The sequence below is a fragment of the Temnothorax longispinosus genome, chromosome 1 (genome assembly GCF_030848805.1).
Source record: "Temnothorax longispinosus isolate EJ_2023e chromosome 1, Tlon_JGU_v1, whole genome shotgun sequence".
In the NCBI taxonomy this organism is placed as follows: domain Eukaryota; kingdom Metazoa; phylum Arthropoda; class Insecta; order Hymenoptera; family Formicidae; genus Temnothorax; species Temnothorax longispinosus.
This window is the reverse complement of record NC_092358.1, coordinates 902,865-918,573: the sequence shown is the minus strand read 5'-3', so window position 1 is coordinate 918,573 and position 15,709 is coordinate 902,865. Positions and strand designations below refer to the sequence as shown.

The 15,709-nt window shown below is 41.4% G+C and overlaps 2 protein-coding genes across 10 annotated transcripts in view; one reads left to right on the top strand and one right to left on the bottom strand.

Moving 5' to 3' along the window:
- The window catches only part of Sv (paired box protein shaven), a 120,181-nt gene extending 110,733 nt beyond the window's left edge, over nucleotides 1-9,448 (top strand). For 4 of the 9 annotated variants that reach the window (XM_071771574.1, XM_071771585.1, XM_071771564.1 and 1 more), the window contains 6 exons: nucleotides 1,345-1,430; nucleotides 1,752-2,058; nucleotides 3,378-3,476; nucleotides 4,175-4,405; nucleotides 5,000-5,095; nucleotides 6,188-9,448. In XM_071771574.1, coding sequence (XP_071627675.1) covers nucleotides 1,345-1,430; nucleotides 1,752-2,058; nucleotides 3,378-3,476; nucleotides 4,175-4,405; nucleotides 5,000-5,095; nucleotides 6,188-6,414 — 1,046 coding nt within the window. In that variant the 3' untranslated portion in view covers nucleotides 6,415-9,448. Of the gene's footprint in view, nucleotides 1-1,344; nucleotides 1,431-1,751; nucleotides 2,059-3,377; nucleotides 3,477-4,174; nucleotides 4,406-4,999; nucleotides 5,107-6,187 lie in introns of all 9 variants that reach the window. The other 5 variants (XM_071771558.1, XM_071771550.1, XM_071771603.1 and 2 more) reach the window with 5 other exon arrangements.
- LOC139809028 (cysteine-rich protein 1) lies at nucleotides 9,161-15,354 on the bottom strand. Its single transcript, XM_071771634.1, has 3 exons — nucleotides 15,193-15,354; nucleotides 10,809-10,961; nucleotides 9,161-10,560 (listed from the first exon to the last, which is right to left on the bottom strand). The coding sequence occupies exons 1-3, from the start codon at nucleotides 15,230-15,232 to the stop codon at nucleotides 10,517-10,519; spliced, it is 237 nt and encodes a 78-aa protein (XP_071627735.1). The 5' UTR covers nucleotides 15,233-15,354; the 3' UTR covers nucleotides 9,161-10,516.
- Between the last annotated feature and the right edge of the window lie 355 nt (nucleotides 15,355-15,709).

The following is a 15,709-nucleotide window of genomic DNA, read 5'->3' as shown; positions in this document are numbered from 1 at the left end:
TTATATAATATACATCTAAAAAAAGAAAAAAGAGGAAGACACACTTTAATATTATTATTATTCTATATAAATTCTATATACGCGAGATAATTACATGTTCTTTTTTTTATAAATTTACTGAAAAAGAACACGCTCGATGATGCGCGTCCGCTTGTAAAAACAAGAACAATATTAATCCCTAATGTAATAAAACCTGTTATTGGCCCATGGTAGCGATTGTCGTTTTACTAACTTATCACTCGAAATCCGATTCACGTGCAATCCCAATTACAAAGTGGAACTGCGATGTCCCCAGGAAACGCCCTAAACTCCAGTAAAACCGTATCGTAACGCGGTACGCGTCTGTATGCCGCGGCACAGCGCGGCCGCGATTAACTCGGCCGATCAAATCGTAAAATTCGAGCGGGACCGGGAGCGGGAGCGGGAAGAGAGCGCACGGGGCATCGCCGCCGCCGCCGCCGCCGGTGTTTGAAACGAGGGTTTTATAGCGGTCCAGGAACAAACCCTGCCGTTCGAATGGTCGGGATCGTCGCTCTCGGCCGGCCGGACAATCACAACTTGACAGGGAGATTTAACGAGCCCTATGCTAGGCGCACTCCGCTCGTCCCACCCTCGGATGGTCATTTAATTATTCGAGATACCCCAGAACGTTGGACTATCTCCATACCCCCACCAGCGACATTGCGTCCGTCCTGTCGTCCCTCTTGCCCCCCTTTTCGCCGTCCATCCCTATACCTCTCACCGGTCGGTTCCGTTCACGACCTCATCCCCGGCAAGGGTTCGCGATGCCCACACCCTCGGTACCGGAATAACGACACTCGTCCCACGTGCCTGTTCCTATATTAAACCGCTGGGACGGCCGGGAGATAATAAAGACATATAATAGAATCGAAATTGTTTCTCTATCTATCAATGCCATACGCCGTCTACGCGCGCGAGCCATGCCGCGCCGCCGCCGCCGCCGCCGCGCGTCCAGCCCTCGACAGATTCAATTTAGTTTTGGCCGGCCACGTTTAATTTGTGTCTTGATTCGTTGGTAATACGAGAGACCAGCCGCGTATATGGCCTGGTCGCCTGGTCCGCGTGTAGGTGGATGACTATACATGCGATCGCGCCGGTTGATGTGCCGTCGGTCCGTCGCCGATCCATTTTCTCTCGCGTTTCGAAATTATCAAATTCGAGATATACACCGACGGAAATAACATTCATCGAACGTTCTGCACGTTGCTCTAATATTGGAATCGCTATTAACGATTAGTATTGAATGACAATACATATCCTCGTAATATGTTGCTACAAATTAAAAAAGAATTCTGTCTCTAACAGTTGTTGAAACTTTTACAGATGATAATCGCGAGCTGAATGACCACGCCGAGAATGATTTGAAAAGGCAAAGGAACAACTACAACGGCGATCAACTGTATTCAAATGTAAGTATCGAAGAAACTTGTTAATCGCGCAACAAATTGTCTACAATGTCTATATTACCGCATGAGTAATTGAGATCAGATCAAGTTGAAATCTCAGGCAAGTGAGTCAGGCCCGGTAGCATATCTCCATTAAAATGCCCTAATCAATCAAAAGCAAGCTAAGTTCCATAGAATTTCCGCGTAACTCTCAGCCAGCCCTTGCAGTAATCGGGGGACCGAGTCGGGCCGAGCTACAACATTCAAGTCAATCTTGGCGCTTGTTCTCGGATGTCCCTCCAACTCGCGAACTTCGACTTCAGGTTTCGCCGGTTTGTGTTGCAGCTGTGGTCGAGTAAATGGAGCATCAAGGACGAGCACAAGCTCTTGAGCGAGCTTGGTGGCGGTGGAGGCGGCGGTACGACCGGTGGTACAAACGGCGGTGGAAACGGCGGCGGTGGAAATGGCGGCAATGGCAGTGGCGGTACTGGCAGCGGCAGCGGCGGAGGCGGCGGTTATTACGAACACAGCGGATTCCCCGGGAACGCTATTGCCACCTCCGCCGAGCTGTACGACTCCCTGGGCACCATCAGCACGATGACGCAGGCGCAAACGCCTCATCTTTACACCCCGCCCATAGGGGGCACCATAGGTGAGCGTGCTTGTTCCCTCTCTTTTCACCCTCCGGCACCCTCCGGCACTTTCCGACACCCCCTCATCCCCGTCAAGCGTGGTCCCTCTGTCTCTTTCTCTGCCGTTCCTCCCCTCGCACGGAAATCCCAGATAGTGTGTACACCACAACCTCTTGTACGTAACGCCGTGTCCCGTACCACCACCTTCTCGTTTCCTATCCTTCTACTCTCTCATCGCGCCCAAGACCTCTCTTTCTCTCTCTTTTCTCTCTCTCTCTCTCTCTCTCTCTTTGTCTCTTTCTACTCTCCCTTCCTCTCTCGTTTCCTCCCAGTACGCTTATTATTGCGGCTTACGTCTTGCTTTGCATACCCATATCGGCTAAATACATGGCTTTAATAATGCATGAGCTGTACCGAGCAGCAGCAGAAGAGGTGGCGGAAGGCTCCACACGGTGGTTCGGCGTTTTCAGCTTTGGGGAATACCGCTCTCACTTCTCTCATCAGCCGACTTTCTTCCTTCTCTTTCTCCTCTCTCTTGGTCTATACTTGTGTCTCTCTTCTTATCTATTATCTAAGTGGGATCGCCGAAATCTCTTGTTCGCGGATCTTTTTACCTATGTCCTTTCCATATTACATTTACACACACACATATACACACATATACTCACCCTCTCACGCTCTCTTTCTTTCATTCTTCCACTTTTCATCTCGCTCTCTACTTTTCTTACGCCGTTTAAAAGCGGTCGATCAGCGGCGGAACGTATACAGACGGTACAAAGTATTGAGAAGTATATAACCGCGCCGAACGTGGTGCACAACACATGAACGGAACTTTCTCCGATGGCACGTGTTGCGAGCAACTCGGTCACGCCGCGTCGCGCCGCGAATTCTCCCGATCGGTGCTTTTCGGAATGGACGAAGCGAGGCGTGTAACGGTGGCTTCATCTCATGAAATTCAATCGAGGATCTTCGCCCCGGATCGAAGTATTTTTGAAGAACAACATAAACGGTCAAAGTCGCAATCGCAGCTTGCTGCACCGTCGTTAATATATAGCAGTATCGCGAGTAAAGTGCTTGGTCAAGGGTGTACGCGGAAGTACTTGAACTTGTATAGTTTATACTATTGAGTAGTATAGTTTATTTATCTATAGACGCGAAGAAATTAGCTGCGCTACAAATGTTCTCGCTATCTCTCACAACGATTTTTATAAGTAACGCACTCTTGAGTTGAAATTATAGGGGCATTCTCCGCGACAAAATAATCTTTTAACGTTCCGCCTTGATTGGCCGTCGACGATACGAGAACCGCAATAACGGAAAAATGGGGATCCCTTAATAGCAGGTGGTACTTTGACGCCGCTCGCGCCACTGACGATGCAAGAACTAAAATTGAGCCAAACATTGGATGGGGCTAACATGTCTCCTTACCACACCACCGGTGAGTTCGCCACCTCTTTAGTTTTCTTACGGTTGTGCCGAATCATGTACACCTGTTTCGCTGAGCATAAGGTTTTATTAAGCCTCTCTCAGATATGCGCGTGTCCAACTAATATGTCCACATCTCAAGTGTGTACTACCACATCGAGTGTTTATGGTGTTAACTTACTGCGAGATTAAGCGCGGCATCTCCTGTGTTCTCCAGAAAAATCCTTTATTATACCCACGATAATGATTTGTATTTTATGTCTAACGAATCAAAAAATATATACGAGGCATACATCGCAAAGAAATAACAATCTTTTTCTTTCTTATTTTTTTCTCTTTCCATTGTATTATACGTTGAAATCAGACGGTAATAGCACACTCTTAATTTTGGCCTGTATAAAATTTTCTGTTCTAAAATGTACAAAATTTTCTTTCAGACTAAGATTGTATGAAATTTTTGTTAATTTTTTTAAATGCCATTTATACATTGAACGGAATCATAAAAAAAATAAAAGAAATAAAAGAATGTTTAAACAGAAACCGGTTGTATTTGTGAGAGATATAATTCTAAAAAGTAATTAATAAGATCCCTCAAATCCCGACTTTTTTCCCGGTCCCCACCAAAACAGTTTAATTAAGCTTTAGACGTAAGGCGCTGATCGTTAGCTAGTGCTTGATTCGAATGTCGTGTTGTGTTGTGCATGGCCATAGCAGAGAGCAGTACCGTCGCAGTATCGTATGTCGGGGTGGGGGCCGGTGGGGGCGAGCAAAGTCCCCCGATTTCGTTGCAGAACGAGACAAACGCCACCCCCGCGGCCCCCAACACCCCCGGAGGGGATCCCGGACTGACGGTCTTGCAGCCGCCAGTTTCTCAGCCCCAAGTAGCCTCTGCGATACCGCCGTACTCGACGATGCTCCCAAGTTTCGGACACTACGCCACCGGTGAGTACAACCAAAAACCGCTTGCTTAACCATTCGTCAAGGACAAGCGCGCTCATATACCCTCCGGGGGTTGAAGGGTTGAACCGAGCCTGGCCCTGGTACATTCGGAGGGTAAGTCAGAGCTCTGTCTGAGGAGCGCTGATTTACCAGTTCGGGGTGATGAGCAACGGCAATTTTGTCAGAAGGGTAGTTTTATCCATTGGAAACAGAGTCGCGTACCAATGGAGAATAGAATACCATGATGATGTTAATTGATATGTAATTGGAATGTCTTTTTTTATCTTATGTATTACTCGCAAAATTAAATATATATACAAGAATTAAACATATTTTTGTTTTTTTTTAAATAATTGCTGCAGTTATACCGTTTAGCATCAATTACAGCAATAACCACTATTTCGGTTGAACTATGTTTCCATCGTGCAAAGTCAAACTGCGCGCGAGAATCTAATTTATTTTTTAGCGCATTTTCGCGCGAGTTTACCTGGAAGACCAATTTCGAGAATCAATTAAGACATTAACATAATGTGCTAATTTTAGAAACGTCGACATTGTCAGCCCGCACTAATCAGCTTATCGTCGACTTTTGTTCAGGTGGTGGCGACTACGCGTATAGCGCTGCATATTCCCAGTATTCAAGTGCACCGTACAGTGGCTATGGTTATGGAGCAGCGACAAGCGGGTTGCTCAGTAAGTAAACAGTGAGTATGAGTACCGATTAGATTAGGATCATCGAAATACGAAAACACTAGCAAGGTAGACCGATATTTCGGTAACGCCATTGATAACGTTGCTAAGCCGGCCGGCCATTACACAACCGTTCGCGAAATCAACGTTTATTACTTGATCTATAAATCTAAGTAATAAACGCGCGAAAGCCAACCGTATTCTCTATCCTGCAGGAATTACACGAATGCGATACACAAAGATATGACCTAGCAAAAATCTTATTCCCGGTTACGCTCATGTAACCGCGCACGCGGACACAATTCCTCGCGGTCTAAATAGAATTTCCTAGCCTCGTTCCTCGTTAACGCGAGTTGCAACTCGATTCATATCAGATAACACCGAACTAGTTCCCCATAAGGAGCTACGTCGCGTTCTCCATCCGGTTCTAATACAATCCCGATTCGATGCCTATCCCTCATAACGTACAAGATTGGCGGCATTAAACCGAGATCGCGATACCTCGAGGTGCAAGTACACTAGAAGAGAGCGCGCATCGCGCGTGCAGAAATGAATAGAATAATAAACCGCTTTTTTTCCTATCGGACACGCGATACGCTAACCCGTACCTCGTAACACGTAATGCAGATCCGTTCGCGATATCGCAACGCTCTCGCTCACTTCCCCGCGCACACTCAGCTTATTTCTCCTCGTTCTTGATATGCCACGCGAGCGTTACGTGAATGTTATAATTAAACGCAAAAATTAGATAAGCGCATCGCGGAAAACAATTTACTCCATCTTAATTCTGCGCGATACGTACATGTACAAGTAGACATACACGTACATAAATAGAACGGGAAAAGTTGTTGCGGCGAAAACATGGCTAAATATGCAACGTTACAAATTGCGCACGAAACGTGAAACATGCGACGTAAGCAAGTATCTCATTCGCGGATACAACATTAATTGAGCCTGTAAAATTAGCAGGTATAATACACGTGACAAAAATTCGATATCGCGAATTGCCGCGCAATATTAAGCAGGGTATTGTACGCAGGTATAGAGAAACCAGCAAATTCCACGCGCGATAAACGTAATCGTTTCTCGTTGTAGACTCCACGTACTACTATTGCAACGGAGACACAACCACTCATACGTCGCAGCAGGGCGGTGGCGGTTGCACTAGCGGTGCTCCGGAAAGCAGCGCCGATGTGGCTAGTCGTTCGCCTCTGGCGGCTACCAGGGCTAGCAGCGGGGCCAGCGCAGCCTCGCCGACCGGAAGCGCCTGCACCAAGCCGGACCACACTTCCGCCACACCGACGGACCTCTATCTGGCTTGATGGTCGAACCGCACGACGGGAGAACTCTTGATCGAGCGTCTCCCAACGATCAGCGGAGAGACAACGAGTTGCGATGGACGCCATATCACCAAGAGACACCATCTCGAAATTTAGCAATGATCTCCTTTTAACCGCTTCGGGAATGCGCAATGGAAAGTTCGGAGTGCGAGGGATACCAATAAATCCACGGGGAAGATTAAATATGTCGAAGAAGAAGATTAGGATAGCTCGACGAACACTCTTCACGCCGATGAATCTGGATAAGTGGCGTTTTTGGACAAGAAACGTTAAAACGACTCTAAGATTAGTTGTGCTCGGAGTTCTGAATTCCATCGCGTTCAAAATGGATGACAGGACTTGGGAATTTGATCTGATCGATGAGCGCGCGACGTGATTTCGTGTAAAACGAGCTTGACGAGTGACGGTCACATCAGAGCATTGGCGTACAGAGTTTCCTCGTGTCGCTGCCGTTCTTTGCAATATAACGTTCCCTTTTACGTTTTATTTATTAATCGTAATCCGAAGAATCCGAAGAATCATCGGTCGATCGACTTATCAATTGCTAATGGCAGCGATGCAAGTGAATCTCGAATGCTCGAAAGCGTTAAAGACGGCGTCGCCCGCTCTCTGGAGAGCCGCGACGATAGGTAGTTTAATTTAATGATATCCTCAGTTAGTATAATTTCCACGCGGTGGTCGTGACCGCCCTCGCGAGCGCGCGCTTGCGTGGCGAATATAGTCGCTGACCATGTAAATATATATAAATTGAACATATATAAATAAGAATAAAAAATATATATATTATATATATATAATTCGTGTAAACAAAGTCAAGCGCCCCAACGGCACGTTTTTCTCTCCTGTAGGCACAACGACCCTTCACCCCCTTAAGAATATCGTAAAGTATAACACGATAAGTTTGAGATTTTTAAATCAGGAGTCGACCGTAATGATCACTACTGTTAAGGATATTATATATATTTTTTGTAGAAACCAAAGACCATATACACACGCGCGAGTAAACCCAACACATGCACGTACACACGCGTACATACGCACGCCCCGCAGCACGCAGGCACGCACCGACATACGACATTTACATCATGCGGATCGTCGAACGAACGAGCACGTCGCGCAATTGCGGCAAAAAAGCGTGACCTTTGCGCCGGTTTTGAGCGGCCTTTTCACACGGATAATTAATGCGTAATCGCGAGCGGCGTGTAGGATCGACATAAAAATTGAAAAAAATCGTAATTAGTTCAAAGGTAGCTCGTTACTAAAAGACTCAGAGAATTGATATTTTTTTATTTAAATTTATTTTTAATTTTGTCGAGGTAAGTACATGCTAACCGCGAGTCATGTCGAGATATTAATCGCCATTGTACGGAGAACGTTCTTTCTTATTCGTGATAATTAGCACAAGTCGGCGCGTGGACACTTCCTCGACAGCTCGGCGATCACGCTCGTTCTCCCGTTCCGTTCAACGCATTCGCCACGCTTCCGCTTTGGGGCGGAAGTCGTACTGGTTCCCGTTCGTCGTCGGGCGGAACGCGCCGGAGAAGATTATCACGAAGCGCAATTAGCGCCGAGCGTCGGAGATTTTTAATGAGAAATTACGTTCGCAAGCGCACGCGCGTTCTCTGATTTAATTACCGTGTTAATTATTGATGCTTCAACGGCACGCGCTACAGATTTCATGCGTCTCGAATTTACTCAGCTTGCCGGATAATGTTGTAGATTGAAAATTACTTGACAATTCTACGCAATCCGACAATTTCTAGTCACATTCAAAAGAGACGCGCTAGTAAACCAAATATTGCATATTGAAATGAAGGGAACAGTAAATTAAATAGCGAGTATAATAACGATATAAAACGTTCTTTCAACTCATTAGATGTGTCGATCCAAAGCGTGCTCGCAAAATCTAAATTATTGTTATTGATTTCCAGTCAATCGATAAAAGTTTTGAAATTTCTCTCGCGCGATGTTCCGTCCGTGTCGATCGCCTTTTATCAAATAATTAAACTGTACTATTTGTTGCGAAAATCATTTTGTCTCCACTGTCTGTGTTACGCTCTTTAGCAATTTGCAATTTAATTTGATTTATCATAAAGGTAAAATTAGCGATTGCAAATGACATCTTTAAATTGCTAATTCAAACCGCAATTATGATATTTATTGCTTAAAATTATAATGTGCCACGATAACGTGATATAACGCCGTGCAGAAAGGAAAAAACGCAGATGCTAAAAACGATCCGAAAGATTTTTTCGCACTGCAATCTTAGCGACAATTTTTCCAGCTCGGCATTGCTAAATGAAAGGCACACTTAAAAAAAAAATGTTCGAGGAATAATTTAGCGCGTGCATGCACAAGATACATGTTTGAATTTCAATTGGCCAAATATGGGCTAGGGCTAGATCATTGTGTCCGATGTTCGGTACGATTTTTTGCATACTTATACATTGTTACTTTATTGCTATTATCGTAATGACTCTGATTATTAATTATTATTCTATTTGCTATTTTCACTATTTTCATTATTTTATCATTATTATTATATTTTATTATTATTATTATATTATCATCATCATTATATTATTTAATACATTTATTTATTAATTGTAATGATGACCTATGTGTAATAAGTTTTGCCAAAGAATCCGTTGAGAGAGCAATATTGCAGTAAACGTTTTTATAGTCTCCATAGGAGGAAAAGCCGATAAAGCACAATTGTAATATGGAATTGAATATAGAAGATACAAAGAGAAAAACGACTGTGTGCGGCATTCGAGCGATGAGCGGAATTGCGAATTCGTTTGCGCGAATTATACATTTGCGAATCTGAGATTTCGACTCGAATGCCGCAGCCGCGCATTTTTAATCGAGCACACATTATCTCATTTTATTTTATTTGTTCCGTGTGATATTCTTGTTCCGTGCGCCGCTCTTGCCGAGTCTCGCTGTTGATACTTGCAAACAAAACTCTGTACATCCTTTTTAAATAAATATGAGGTTTATATATATACATATATATATGAAATTCATCTTTACACCTAATTCCCTAATTCAATTTTTCATGTAAATATTTTTAAATTTAACATTTGACTAATTTAAATTGCTGTAGAGATCAAATACCTGCCAAAATATTGTTAAAAATAATTATATATATAAAATATCTTTTTTAAAAATAATTTAATATTTCCATTTTGTAAGTTAAATCGATATTGAATAAGAGAATCTGAAGAAAATTACTATCGTCCTTCTATACCTCGTGCATTATAAAAAATAAAAGTCAAACAAAAAGTTACCACTAATATCAATTTTGTTAAATATAAAATCAGCAAATATAACAAATACATATGGTACATTTGCAAAAAAATGCTAAATAAAAGTGAATAAAGCTATTAAAAGTGAAAAATAAAGCTATCTTTCTTATTATTATAACACAATATTAAAAAAAATCTGTTTTGATTTACATCAAAATCGATACTTTGTAAAATTACAATATAAAGTTTATTAATAATTCGTGAAAGTGTATTTGGCGACATCTGTTTACAGCAATGAATACTCCTATAGAGAATATAGAAAAAAATCAATATAATTAATACAATAATAAAAAGAAAGAAATAACTAAGATTATGAGACAACAAAATGTTGCGTTACATTGCTTATGTTTTTATATGAAAAATCTTTATTTATTCTGAGCTAACTGTACGTGATGGCAACGCATCTCTAGTCGTGAACGTGCATCTCTCCTTTATCGGCATTATGTAGCCGTAGCCTAATGTATCGCATGCGTATATAATAGAACATGTAATCTGTATTATCCCCGTTCTAGATATTAGATCAATTATAGGCATGGGTAATGGGATAGTGGTAAATAGATAGAAAATATAATTATTTTCTTCTTATATAGCACCGTTATTATATTTAATACCGTATACAATCCTGAAATTCTTGTAGAAAATAGAGATATTTACGTATACATAAATAACCAGAATGATCGTTATTTTATATTTAAGTGTCCAACTGCTCCTTGCATTCGAAATTGTACAATTGTCTTAATTGAAGTACACATTACTGCTTTTATATTTACACTTTATTTATTGTAAACATAACTTTCAGCACCGCCACGTCCGAAACCTGTAATAACAGCGATCATTTCATTACGCGAACCTGCAATATTAGAAGCACTGCAAACCTAATTTGAAAACAGTATAAAGAGCAATGAGATACGCGTATAAACAGATGAAATAAGATGCATATTAATTTAATATATTAAATGCAGGACAGCGATGTTCTACGAAGGGTTTTGATAAGGGTTTGAATATGAAGCAGTTTTAGAGGAAACGAAGCGCATCGCTCGAACCGAGACGAAAATTTCCATTTACCTCCTGGACCGAACAGAGCTGAATAGCAAGGGTGATTGCAGTAGGGTTTCCCTTCGTGCTCGGCATGACCCCCGGGTGTTAAGGTCTTATTGCATTTCTCGCAGCGTAAACACGAACCGTGCCAATCTTTGCCTAAGGATGTCTTCCTCTCGGCTGCAACACAAGATGAATGTTAACGCGTCCGTCTCGGTGTAACGTAAAAGGCGGTACACCGCGGCGGAACTAGTCGCGTTTCCCATATTTAATTTTATGTTCCTACGGTAATGTGGTATTCGCATTAGAATATCATTTCCCACATGTGCCTCTGCCGGCGCAAAGGTGATCGCTGAAAGAGATAAAAATTATCGGGCACATATATGTATATTAGGTAATAAAAAAGAACGATGAAAAATTTTGTATGTGATGTAATGTTGACGGAATGATATAAAATAAAGTAAGATAACGAGACCTGAAAGATGGGCAACACAAAAAACAAATATTTTTATTTAATAAAAAAATTAATTTATCTAACAATATTACATCGGATTAACTGTCAATTATTTCCAGCGACCTAAAATCCGAAAGAATAAACTCCATGTAGATTAAATGCAATGTCGCGTCGTCTGAATTGAGAATGACGAGAACGAACTCTCCCATTAGCAATTTCGTAATTAGAAAATCCAATGTCGAAGTCCCGATGGGATCGTTGTCAGTTATTTATTAAAGGCGCGAATGCGAAACACGTACACTCCGAACGTATTTCACAAAGAATTTCATGTTGCCGACAGATTTTGAAAAAAACATTCTTAAACCCCTCATATGCGAGTCACATTATACATGTACCTCAGTTAATTCCCAGATGCATCTACGAAAATTTGCATTAGTATGTGTGTATGTGTGTTTCGCCTTCGCGCGAAAGGGACATGTTTACAATAGAACTGCTGAAAGAAAGATGCAGTGATACTAACGAGAAAGCAACGAGAGAGAATCAATTGATATTATATTTTTTAAGATACCAAAAATTTTAAAAAATTCCTTTAAATATTAAAATTCTTAAATTTTATTTATGTTTTATCCTTAAATTAATTCAGACTTATTAATTTTAAATATTTGTAAAGATAATATTTGATCACATTTGTTTTTTAAATGAGAAAATAAGCGGATAGATTCATCATTTTAAAACTGCGTTAGTCTGTTTTCAGTGTAGTTATTCAGATAAGATTAAATCGTGTATGAAATTAAATATCTTGATAAAGATAAGTCTCAGTTTATAATACGATTTGCTAAGTGTTGTTGACTCTATAGTCTATAGCGTTACGCCTGCCGTTGACATTTCATTGACTTCTAATATCTTCATTTTTATATATGGTTCGCGCGTTTTATAACCAACAATTCGACAAAAGACTCGCTAAAGCCGAAAACCGATTTCTCTTTTTCTCCGTTGCGTTGCGGCAGCATATCGCGCCATTACGGCATATCAAACCTCGCAGGAGAGACAAAAAATGAAGCAAGAACCGCAGCGGGCTGGTGGTTGCATTCAAACGCTTCACCGTGTCTAAGAAGAAGCACAAAGGGCGGTAGCGCCAGCGAGGGAAATTGGAAAATGACGAGACGAGCGCAGTGGGTGCATCGGGGAGGAAAGGATGCGTCGGTGAAAGCAAGGTGTAGTGGAGAATGAGGAATAGCAACGTATGGGAGAAGAGAGAGTGAAAAGAGAAATGAAAGAGAGAGAGAGAGAGAGAGAGAGAGAGAGAGAAAGAGAACGAGAACGCGCGCAGTGTATCGCGGTTAAGAAGGGTACGCGCATAAAGGGCCATTAGTTAATTAACTCCTAATTATCTGGCGACGGAGAAGCGAGTGCATAATCGTCAGCGGCATTCGCCGTGCTGCGCACCGCACCGGCAGTGTGCGAAAAGGTAGAGACAGTACCGTAACCACGAATCGTTGCGCCCAGGCGCCAAACAATCGGCCACCATCGTTGATTGCATAGACCCTCGGAACTTCATTCCCCGGCCCTTACGCCCCTTCATTCCTTCATTCCTTTTTTTCCTCTGTTCGTCGGCAGAGACCATCCCCTGCCTTCGCCGCGATCTCCTCACCCACGCGTGCATCATCCCGTGCGGCGCCGTGCGCTCATTTCCTTTCAAACCACCGTCCACACCATCGTATCCCTTCTCCCCTCCCTTCGAGGGCCCCAGAAAAACCGCTCGGATTTCGCATCTCGCATCTCGCATCTCTCCTCCCTTGCAGCGGGGGTTGCGGCGGAAACTGACTGACTCCTCTCTTCGTAGTTCCTCCTCCTACCTTTTCGTACTGCGACTACGAGACCTGACCATTCTTCTCTCAAAACCTGTTTCGTGTGTCTGTGTTGTTATTAGTATCCATGCGCGCGCGATATACTATGTTTCCTTTGTGTTATCCTCACGGCTGGACAGTTTATTGTTGCTGTTACAACTCGGCGCAACTCGACGTTCGTCCAATGCAGTTTTTTTCCTCATCCTGCTGTCTCTCGCGTCATGATTATTTTCTATCTTTTTTTCTCCGTTTTATTTTGCATTAACATAATAGTTTTCTATGCGATGCATTTAAATATGATGCATAAATTTTTTCTCAAGGTCATACATATATTCACAATAACTTTGAACAATTTTTTGTACATACATATATGTAGAAAAAATTATTCGGTAAAATGCAAACATACAAGTGTAATTCAATTGTTTATGTAAAGAGTTCCAATAATTTACATATTATTATTTTCGAGCATTTTATACAGAAAAAAACGATATTTATTTTATATATATATATATGTTTGTGATGCATCAAAAAACGCAATCCGTTACCAGCTTTAAAAAAAACCCAGGATGCAAAAGCTCGATTAAAAATGCACGTCTAAACACAAAATTCGCGCGTCTTTTTAGATTCGTGCTTTTATTTATTAATAGAATGAGATAAATTAAAAATATATTAATTTTTTTTGTAGCGGCAACAGTTTTGAAATCTAGAAATGCTTTGAATAAAAAAATGCATAATATTATATAGCAATTACCTATCCATATTGTTTATCTATGATTAAGCAAAGTTACTATGCGTGATGCGCACCTTAAAGTGCATAGTCGACTATAGATAACGTTATCGCAGCATTTTACCAACTACTAACTTGTGGTACAAGTTACAACGTGCGGTGTAATACCGAGGTGCATTTAAGGAGGTTTCGAGGTCGTCTCCTCGTTTTGGAAAAGTATCGTTAAATAATGGTTAGCTGATTTTCCAAGTAAAGCTGATATAAAGTCGAATCGTGGCACGCATCGATAGAAAATATTGCGTAGAAGTCACTTGTTGTGAAACGAGAGTACGATGTTACCGTAGACTTAATTTCATGTAAATACGCGGTGTCTCTCTCTCGCAAGTGCAACTCCTGTTACACAACTACGGGTTGAGTTTATTCTATAGAAACTGACTGGATTACTCATTCACTTCGCTCGTAGTAAACTCGAGAGCCTGTATACAGTGAAACAGACTGACATAATGTTTGCCGTGGTGGATTCCGAGGTCGTTCAATGATATCATTGATGTCGTCACCGCGCGTTTACCATTTCGAGTATATTTATGTTCATCTGATATTTTATGCCTTTCTTATACAACTCGAGGCTTATAAATCCAGACACAAGAAAAGTTGAAAAGTATATTTTGTACTATATATATTGATTTCATTATAATTTATCGTGCGCGCGCGCGCGATACTTTTGAGAAAAGTCAAAATAAAATATAATAGCACACAAAAATTGTAGCATTGACGTTTAACAATAATATGTCACGTTTATAAATGTGACTCCTGCTGTATCTTCCAGAAAGACCAAAGTGATAGGCTATATATTCTTTATAGCTAAATTTGGACGAAATGTAAAGCATATTACGTACGCGTATATATCGCTTCGATCGTTTTCTATCAGTGATATACTTATTATGAAGTGGGGATTGTGATCATCGTACGTTTATCAATACGAGATACTCAATAACCTCTTTTCTTCGCTGCGCTATATAAACGATCGATGCAATAATTTATTATGTAACCACGTTTATGAAACGACAGCATCCAAACAAAAAAATATAGGAAATAAAATTGTGTCACTTTCACAGCGTTCTCTATACTTTCATTCTTGCACATATAAAAGAATATCGCGAATATATAGGAAATGTAATATGAGCCGCACGTTCTGTAAATCAAGATATATTCCATTTCGATAATTTAACTTTTAATGCTACGGACATGCGTAGAATAACCTTTGTTCACGATGATTAGCACAAATTACAATTCTTCGTATCGGCAGCATCGAAAACTCAACTCATTCAAATTTTACTGGTTTCAATGTTTTGTAACAACGTTGCAAAATAATAATCATCTTACCGAAGTACACAGGCTTGTCGCACTTTGGACAATTCGGCATTTCGTTATATGTTGTGAAGAACCGGCTTCTAGCCTGACGAGGCTGTGCGTGTAACAGAAAGATACTTTCAGCGGCGTGGTCAGACGCGTACTGGCCCCGAGTCTGAGTCGTCTGAGAGCCCGGCAAGGTAACGCAACGCTCTCCAGTTGATTGAGCGTATGAACGTGTGTTAAGGCTAACGGCTGCACGAATACCTACACGACGAAAGCTCAACCATGGCCGCGTGCAGTGTTTAAGTGTCGGGCAAACGTTACCTGCCTGTCGTTATACAATCTCGTGTGCGAGCGTGTACGCGTGTTCGTATATAAATGGATGCACTTTCGTTGTGGATTCTTTTTATTTAAAAAGAATTTCTATAAACAATTTTGCTTATAGAAAATATCGAAACGTAAATAACCTTGGCCAAAGATTGATTACGAAAAATTCTAAATTCATAAGAAAAAAAATCCGTAAGCAAAAGAAAGCAAAAGAAGTGAA